This window comes from Branchiostoma lanceolatum, chromosome 4 (genome assembly GCF_035083965.1).
Source record: "Branchiostoma lanceolatum isolate klBraLanc5 chromosome 4, klBraLanc5.hap2, whole genome shotgun sequence".
Classification (NCBI taxonomy): domain Eukaryota; kingdom Metazoa; phylum Chordata; class Leptocardii; order Amphioxiformes; family Branchiostomatidae; genus Branchiostoma; species Branchiostoma lanceolatum.
Window position 1 is genome coordinate 8,706,892 of NC_089725.1, and position 9,326 is coordinate 8,716,217.

General features: G+C 43.0%; 1 protein-coding gene across 2 annotated transcripts; it reads right to left on the reverse strand.

Annotated features, from left to right (window-relative positions):
- Positions 1 to 1,788: 1,788 nt before the first annotated feature.
- LOC136432429 (BTB/POZ domain-containing protein 17-like) lies at positions 1,789 to 7,521 on the reverse strand. Of its 2 annotated transcripts, XM_066423718.1 has the most exons (7): positions 7,271 to 7,521; positions 6,829 to 6,916; positions 5,206 to 5,852; positions 4,330 to 4,521; positions 3,435 to 3,580; positions 2,980 to 3,117; positions 1,789 to 2,743 (listed from the first exon to the last, which is right to left on the reverse strand). In XM_066423718.1, the coding sequence occupies exons 3-7, from the start codon at positions 5,848 to 5,850 to the stop codon at positions 2,581 to 2,583; spliced, it is 1,284 nt and encodes a 427-aa protein (XP_066279815.1). In that variant the 5' UTR covers positions 5,851 to 5,852; positions 6,829 to 6,916; positions 7,271 to 7,521; the 3' UTR covers positions 1,789 to 2,580. The 2 variants fall into 2 exon arrangements, with proteins under 2 accessions (XP_066279815.1, XP_066279814.1); XM_066423717.1 differs by lacking the exon at positions 6,829 to 6,916.
- Between the last annotated feature and the right edge of the window lie 1,805 nt (positions 7,522 to 9,326).

Sequence of the window (9,326 nt, forward strand, 5' to 3'; positions counted from 1 at the left end):
AAACCTCCTTGTTATGATTATGAGCTTAACAAAGAAGGTTATGCTAACATTTTTCATCAATAATGCAAATAAGCTCCTTATTAGCATAATTTGATTCAATGGTGTTCACATTCACACAACTTCTAAATGCAACAAGTATGAAATTGCCGTTATTTACTAGTATGGAATGATAGTAGTTTCTCATGAATTATGCAAATTAGGCCTACATTTGCATAATTTCTATCTATTGACATTCCTCTCTTCCTCAGTTACAAATGTCACATATTTGAATAGTCATATCATGGAACACAGCAGGTTTTTAAAATTGCCTCATTAATTATAATCTGATTTGCATAATTATCATCCAATCATACAAAGCATCACATAAGCTATCTACATACCAAAAATCATGACCATCCATCAAGCCCATCTCGAGTTACATTATTTTCTCATTAATTATGTAAATGAGGTTCTCATTTGCATAGCTGATATCTATTAATATTTCTCTCTTCCTCAGTTACATATGTCACATGTTTGCGAGTCCTATCATGGAAATTGATGAATGTATAAACTTTCCTCATTAATTATGCAAATTAGTTACTGATTTGCATAATAAGTATCCAATCATGTACATCATCGCTCAAGCTATGTACATGCAAAAAATCATGACCTTCCATCAAGCCCTTCTTGAGTTATTCCCTTTCAAAGTCTGAAGCAAAACCTACCCCTGCAGTTCCAAAAAAGTTGCTAGGGGACCCAAACCTATACCACTTACTCTCTGCCCAACGAGCTATCTACCACTCAAAAATCAGTTCCATAGCATGTCCACAACACGAGATATCATAACAGGAAGTTCCGCTGCAGTACCGTAACAAGCCGATAGGGGGCCCAAAATCTAATCATTTTCAGGTTTCATCGAGACCTACCAACATACCAAATACCAAGACAATCCTTCCAAGAATTCTCGACTTATCGTGTTCACTAACAGACACACAGACATGCTCGGTATTCCCATGCTGTGGCACTGCATTAATGACTGTTCTTACTCATATAAGGCCGTGTATATCCAACTTTGGTCAAAATTTGTATGTTTCAGTCTTTTAATTGGTGTAAGGAGATATCTTTGTGGTTTGGTTTCACATGCTCCGAGTGGACTCTTCCAGGCTGGGAGTAGGTCAAAGTTGACGATTGTTTTCGTCTGTCAGCTGTTACGAGAGAACGAGCTGGTCAACTGTCTATTTTCTTTGCATGATTCTAAAGTAGACAGATGTGGCTTTCTGGTGCATAAGAATTTTGGGGGCTTGCAATTAAGGTGAATCCTTTTCTGAGCCCTTGTTTTAGTGCTTTAAAGCATTACTGCCTATATGGGCAAGTCTATCTCTTGTATCTGCCCTACAGCTGGCTGATAGCCAATTTGTCCCTGGCAGTAACTGACGTTTCCTGCCTGCCTCATGACCCCTCATGACCAACTTTGCACCCATTTACCCGTATCAATATCCCCTGAAACAATACAGCCCACACGTCGCAACCAGAAAGCATAGTATGAGCATACAATCTAACACATTTTTACACTTTTCTCGTTAATTATGCAAAACACTTCGCCCAAAATCTAATCATCTTGAGATTTCCCACATACACACCGACACACCAAATACGACAACAAACCATCCAGGCGTTCTCGACTTATTCTGTTCACTAACAGACACACAGACAAGCATCATCGAATAACCTACTCGACGAAACCATTCGTCGCGAAGGTAACGAGCAATATACGTACGTGTACATTCAACATTCTATAAAAACGACCAATTTTGATTAATAAGTTTATTGCAGATAGTTGCCTCAAAGGCCAATTGCGTATAGCAAGATAGATACTACAATAAATGAGAAGACAATGTGCGACACATGGCTACTCTGATTTCAGTGATCTATGTTAGTATCCTGACCTCATCCATGGTTGTTGAAGTCACGTTGATAATCGTTGTGCAAATGACCTGGCCAAAAAGCTTGGCGCATCTTTTCATTTCAGCTGCTTTAAGCAGATATCACAAATGCACCACTATAATGTTACAACGGACAACATTGGTCTGCAAGTTTGTCTCCATAGACAGGTAGTCAGATATACATTCGCTACATTCATTCATGGAGAGAAAAGTTGTAAAGGGCAATGCCTGGCTAAGGATTAATAACCTACCAACAACATTTGTGTTTCCCTAGGCGGATAGAATAAGGTGATTACAAAATATATGTACATATTTCAAAAATGACAAAGGGTATACTACAATCTACTTGCATGTGCAAATCAGTAGAAAGGCACTGAAGGCATTGCTTTAAGTTTAACCCTTAAGCTGCCATTCCCGGTTTAAACAGGGATACAGAAACATGTCTTATGAGCTGCACCCGGTTATAACCGGGATAGAGTATTCCCCAGAAGAAAACAGACTTGCGTTCATGTAGCGCGGGAAGTTCGGAAGTTAGGGGTCCAGTTAGGGCCGCCGGCTGTTTCTCGGGTTTTGTGAGTGAGGTCAGGGGTCAAACATTTTTGATTTTTACTTGGCTAAAAGTTGTTGATAAGATGGTTCGGGGGATCGAGCTTTGTCTTTACTCCAGATCCCTGACGAAGACGCCTATCCGCAGTTTGCCCTCCTCGTTGACGATTTCCTGCGCCTTCTTCCCGCTCACGACGTTCGCCACGGTCACGTCCACCGCGCTAACCTTGTGGATGATGTAGCTAGGCTCGCCCTGCTTGTCACAAACGACGAACCTGAAATAGATAAATAAAACGAGACATTGAATAGAAACCCCAAGCAGCAGGCTTGAATGTTAGCCTAGAATCCAGTCTTTTGAAGCTTGAATCTTCCACTAAGACTGTTGGAGACTGGATACTGAATCTTATTTTTCTGGTACCATTGTCTGAAATGAAAGATACAGACAGTTTCTTCTTCCTTTCTTCAGAGTTCATTCCAAATGTCATCATAAAAGAGTTTGACTGGGTCGTACCTCATTAGGGTGGGTCTGATGGTCCTGTTCTGCGTACAGTACATGGATGCCGACAGACTCCCGTCGCGCTGTGCGATGAACGTGACCTGCCACTGCCCCACCCTGGTCAGGTGTGAGTTGGACATGAACTTCTGCTTCCTGTTGTAACACAGCAGAGATAAAGATAGTGACATTTAGAGCAATTTTATGTATATCAGTATTTATTAAAGTTTGCATAAATCGGTATGCATTATGTAGTCTACATGTAAATGATGTAAACAAGTCATACATGTACGTTGCATCCAACAATATAACACGCCTGTGTTTACACAAGCTCTCTGGTGGAGGCTAATGACCCCCTCCCCTACTATGGCATGGGGCATGGCCGTCTCATATATAGGCTGGCCACTATATGAGTGCGATTTAGTCAGGCTAAGGACTGGGGCTCATGCATTAAAAAGAAAAAAAGTTGTTACCTAAAACCTTGCTGTGCAGTGTTCAATGCTGCATAGTCGGGCGCCCCCGGACACGGCATACTCCAGTCAAGCCACTCCCACGCCTCACCGCTACTCGCCGTGTATTCCCGCGGGAAAAATCGTCTGGCCGAGAAGGTTTGACTTATCTGGAGACATGCAGGGTAGAGTCAATTATCTCCAAGCAGATCTATAGGTTGCATCAAGACCGTATCAAATTGGCAGAGGAAGTACATTTTGCAACTCCTTCTTCCAGTTGGATACGGTCTTTGCAATCCATTGGGCCTGGTTGGAGGCTATCTATTATAGCATAAAGGTAATTAACGCTGTTTCTAAACAGGAAAAAGTGTTTAACAGTATACTAGAGTTTGTAGAGAGCAAACGGTTGATTTTTGGGAAATGCATGATTTTTTTGCATGGGTGTTATGATGTCTACTAAGTCAGAGATGATTCTGAGAGTCACACCATTTCCTCCAACTTTTTACTTTTCTCCCTACTTCCATCCTTCTTTCTTTCTTTCCATTATGTATTCTTTGTATGCCTGTCTCTGTCTAGCTAGGTCAGTCTCTCTCTCTCTCTCTCTCTCTCTCTCTCTCTCTCTCTCTCTCTCTCTCTCTCTCTCTCTCTCTCTCTCTCTCTCTCTCTCTCTCTCTCTCTCTCTCTCTCTCTCTCTCTCTCTCTCTCTCTCTCTCTCTCTCTCTCTCTCTCTCTCTCTCTCTCTCCCTCTCTCTTTCTGTCTGTCTCTGTCCGCCTGTCTGTCTGCCTGTCTTTCTCTCCCTCCCTCCCTCCCTCCCTCCCTCCCTCCCTCCCTCCCTCCCTCCCTCCCTCCCTCCCTCCCTCCCTCCCTCCCTCCCTCCCTCCCTCCCTCCCTCCCTCCCTCCCTCCCTCCCTCCCTCACCTCCAGTTTGTCCATGCCCTCCTCCTCTGCGTAGGCGACCAGTGACCTGTACTTGTGGGCCTCCTGCAGTCCCTCCGTCAGCTTCAAGTTCCCGCCGAACCTGAGCGAGATCTGCTCCACCAGCCACAGGTGGCCCGCCGTCATCTGGGAGAACCTGATCTCAGGCAGGATGGAGTTCAGCAGGTCCTGCAACTGGGATGGGAGGAAGGAATAAGAATGAGTAAGTCTGGGGAATAAGTGGGGGAATGATGACTGTACTGCTGACTAACATTCTATTTTTATTGGCTTAAAATGCTTGTGGACAAATTTCTGTACAATTCCTAGAATTCTTGCAAACTGCACACAATACTATACCATTAGGCTCACCCCTGAAGCACCACCAAAAAAAGTCTCAAGAGTCAGAGATATAGTTGGACCAATGGCTTGACTAAGGCATCACTCAAGCCTTGTAGTAAGTTGTACATGTATGTTACCTGGGTTGTCTCATTTATATCTCCGTTACAGAGCCAGAAAACCGGTTTACAGAAAATTCCAGTTGTCCTTCTTTTGGCCTAACAAACTTGATATGATTGAAGACTGGTGCCTAATTATGATTATAATAATAACTCTATTGCACAACAATTGTACAAGGTACAAAGTATGGCATCTACTGGTACAGTTCCATAAGATATACTGTAAATGCAGAAATGTTCGCAGTGGTTTTATGTTCGCGGTTTTCGCGGCGACCGTTTCACCGCAAACTTAAAATCACTCTTTGTCCAATACCGTAGCAGTATGTGACTATAGCGCTGCCGCGAACTTAAAGCCACCGCGAACACTCCATTTTCCCCTTAGCGTGAAATAGAAACCACGCGAACTTAAATGCATTTACAGTACCTGGTGCTTTCTGTTTTCTTGCTGCACCCATCGCATCACGGCCTCAAACAGCATGTACTCGTTCTCCACGGCCAGGCGGGAGCTCTGCAGGACGTGGACGATACAGTCCAGCGGCAGCTGCAGCCACGTGCTCGAGGTCAGCACCGCCGACATGTTGGGCACGATGATGTCCACGCACTTCACCCGCAGGCTCTCCAGCCGAAACGCGATGGAGTACGGCAGCCACTGCAGCGCTGGCGCGTACTCTCCTCTCCCCAGCTGCGTCGTCATGAAGTTATCGCACGCGACCTTCAGGGCGTTGACGTTGTACTTGTCTGCCAACAGGAGCAGGGGCATGGCCGTCTCGAAGGTACAGTTGACCTGGCCCTGGTAGAAGAAGCGCAGGAAGTTCTCGAAGACTCTCTCGCACTCCACGCTCTCGTGGAGCTGTACTTCGGGCTGCTGCGCCGCGTCCCACAGACTGCTGGTCAGCATGGTGCGGAAGACGTCGCTCTGGGACGTCAGGATGAGCTTGTGCGCGTAAAAGCGCTGCTCGCCGACCGCCAGGACCACGTCGCTCAACTCGGGATTGTTGAAGAGAGCCGCGAAGCTCCGCGAGAAGTCTCTGAGGTCGCCGACGATTCCTTCAGGGATTTTTGCCGTCATGTCTGTAAACAAAGCTCTCCAGTCAGAAAACATTGCAATGGCAGCGAGAGGAAAGCTTTCTGTCATAACTGTCACAGTTACAGTTCCACGACCTCATACGTTTGCTAAAAGATTTTAACATTAATGACTGATGCTTTATGAGTGTTTCTCATTGACTAAGGTCCTCATTTGCATAAATCATATTAGTTGATTACCTTCTCGAACAATGTTCGACTTCAAGTAAACTTTCAAATGTCACAAGTATGAAATTATTGTCATTTACCAGTATGCAATTATAGCTAGTACATTCTTATTGATTATGAAAATTAGGTCTTTAATTGATATATAATCAATATATTTCTCCTTTCTCTGTTTTCTCAGTTACACATGTCACTTGTTTGAGAGTCTTATCATGAAATGCAGCGGGCATACTAACTCATTGATTATGCAAATTATATTCTAATTTGCATAATCATTACCGTATTATGTAGATCATCACTTGAGCTATCTGCATACCAATCATCATGACCATCCACCAACCTCTTCTTGCCAATTTCTCTTTCAAAGTCTGAAACAAAACTAAAACCTGCTCCTGAAATTCCAAAACACCTACACCATTTATTCTCTACCCCAAAAGCTATCCAACACTTAAAGACCACCACATGTCCAGAACATTTTAAGATATCAAAAGCTGAAGTTCTGATGAAGTAACATAACACGCCGCTAGGGGGCCCAAAATTAAATCATTTCCAGGTCTCATCAAGACCTACTCACATTAAAAAACATTTAATTTTGTTCCCTATTTCATTGAAGGGCTGGTATCACAAAATCACTCCTTCTCAATGGACATTGTGGCATTCAACGTGGCAGTGAGTCATGTCCTTATATGGCAACTGACGTGTGGAACCGTAATCAGATTTATTAGAGTGACACTTTGCGAACATGAAATTATAGGACAATGTGAAGTAAACAATGACAACCAGAAAGTAATCAAGTTACCTTAAACGGATTGTCAGTTCATCTTATTTCGCATCTTCGCGTTTGGCGCGGCAAAACCTTTTGTTATGGCAGGAAAATACCTTTGTGTCTGTTGCTAACAAAAGGGCAAAGGTCATCAGGAATTGTACTGTTTAATATAACAACGGCTGGCAAACCAACTAGACACAACTGGCATAAAAGATCCCCACGGATTCCTGGCCTACCAGATTTTCATCATATAAATACAAGTGTTAAACAGTGTTACGTTATGTAAATATTAAGGTACATATTAAACATATACAGCCACACTAGACAAAATATCATTTTTCCAGGAACATCCGGTCTCCCACTAATGATGATTTTCCCAATCCTATAATGTTGAAAGCTATATTTTTGTACCTGGTGTTGCGTGTAACATGTACAGGTGCAACACACCACCCGTAAACACCTGCAGGCGACTCACCTGTGGTAGTGCACCTGATCACAACAGGTAACGTTATGTGCAGCTGCAGCTCTCCAACGATCCTTGTCTAAGTATAAACCCAAGAAGGGGAAGGACTAGAAGTTCTAAGAGTTCCTTAAACGTCTGTTGCCTGTACTGGATTGCTGCAAGTCTAGATTAGGTAGGTTGAAAGGACGTATCCATCTAATGTATGACCAGGTTTCGGTCTATCTACCTACGTAGCTACTGCACACGGAAGTGTTTGTCAATATGACGTCATCATCATCTGATCTTTTTCACAAATAGCGCCGCTTTGCGACTTTTAGATGAATTGCCATCACCAAGCCAAATAAATTCTATGCATGCAAATAATTGCTATAGTGAGGTCTATATATATAAACGCACTTCCATCCTCAGTTCTTAATAGCAAAGCAGAGCTGCAGAGAGGAAAAGGAGGATTTTTGCTGCTGTTTATCACAAGTGTTCGCTCGCTCAGAGTTGTGGTCTCAGAGTCTTTGTTCCGATTGAACAGTACTTATGATGGTTGCTTGTAATCATGAAGTGTTACTAGTGTAGTAGTAAATGCAGAAATGTTCGCGGTGGTCTTATGTTCGCCGTTTTCACGGCGACCGTTTCACCACCAACATTTTTGTCCAATACGGCGCGGAAGTTGAAGACACCGTAGAAAGCAAACTGATATAGACATTAATTTAGCAAAGAAATGGGAATATGACAATTGTGCAAATTAGATGATAGAATAGCCACAAGTAACCACGCCCCTCAAAGAGCCATCCGCGACTTCTCAATCCCCGAAAAGACCGAAATTTGCTAACTTGACGGTCTTTATGTACAGTCTTCTTGCAGCGGTCCGAACAGGTACTGCAGGATAGGTTCTGATGGGGTATACAATCTCGCTTTGTTTTTAAAAACAATGTCACGAAATAAAAGCAATAACTCTCCACGTAAGAGAAATAATGTTTACAAGACATTAAGCTTTGCTTCTAAATACGCTATGAAATAGGTATGTAGTTACGATCATTTTTTGGCGACGCCTCAGGGGCGAGCCAAATGATATAGTATTGTGTGCAGATTGCAACTATTCTAGGAATTGTACAGGCATGTGTCCATAGGCATATTAAGACAATAAGAATGTTAGGAATGTTAGTCAGACAGAAAGCCTCCCTCGGGACATTCCTCCTAGATAACCTAGACAGGAAGCTACATCTGTCTACCAGATGTGCCAGGCTTATGTATACATGACCCATTTAAGACCTCAGCTCTGCAGTAATATTGCTCTTTTCTAAAACAACGTGTGTCTATTACAATGTTTTTAGACGCCCTAATGCTGGTCCTTACAACTGTAAGATTTAATGTCTTTCTTCAGGGAACAGGTCATAACTGCATCAGCTCTGTACTGATAATGATTGTGCACACGCTGCTTCAGTTACCTATACAAGCAGATTAATTAATAAAGGGCATTAACCTCATTCATGACATTGGGAACATGTCCAAGCCAGATCGATCAATGAAAAATGTCACTGTCGCAAGGAAATTTAGCAAGCCAGTAGTACTAGTACAAGATGATTATCCTGCATGCTGATAAGATGCCACGTTCTTGCTGATATAATCCTGTACACTTCCAAGAACACATGGGACACATTTTTATACAACAACATTTCTGGATTAAGATTCCCAGGCTGGCATTTCATTAGGGCTCCAGGAATTACTGGCAAATTCCTTTATGACTGGTGTTCCTGGTATTCCAATGGGACTCGAATTCCATCCTGGCATTCCATCCTGGCATTCCATCCTGGCATTCCATCCTGGCATTCCATCCTGGCATTCCATCCTGGCATTCCATCCTTAGCTAACATCCCTGGCCATTTACGCTCTAGAGGACTTAGTTCTATAGTTCAGGGAACATAAGTGTACAAGCTGTTGCATGGTGTACACGTATGCTGTGTCTGTTGGTAAGTGGACTATGATGTTAAAATTTGTGTAGATTTGGCTTAACATGTTGTTCATGTAAACAGCAGTCCTATCAGAGTAGAATAGTCATTTTGTATGGTGGGAACCC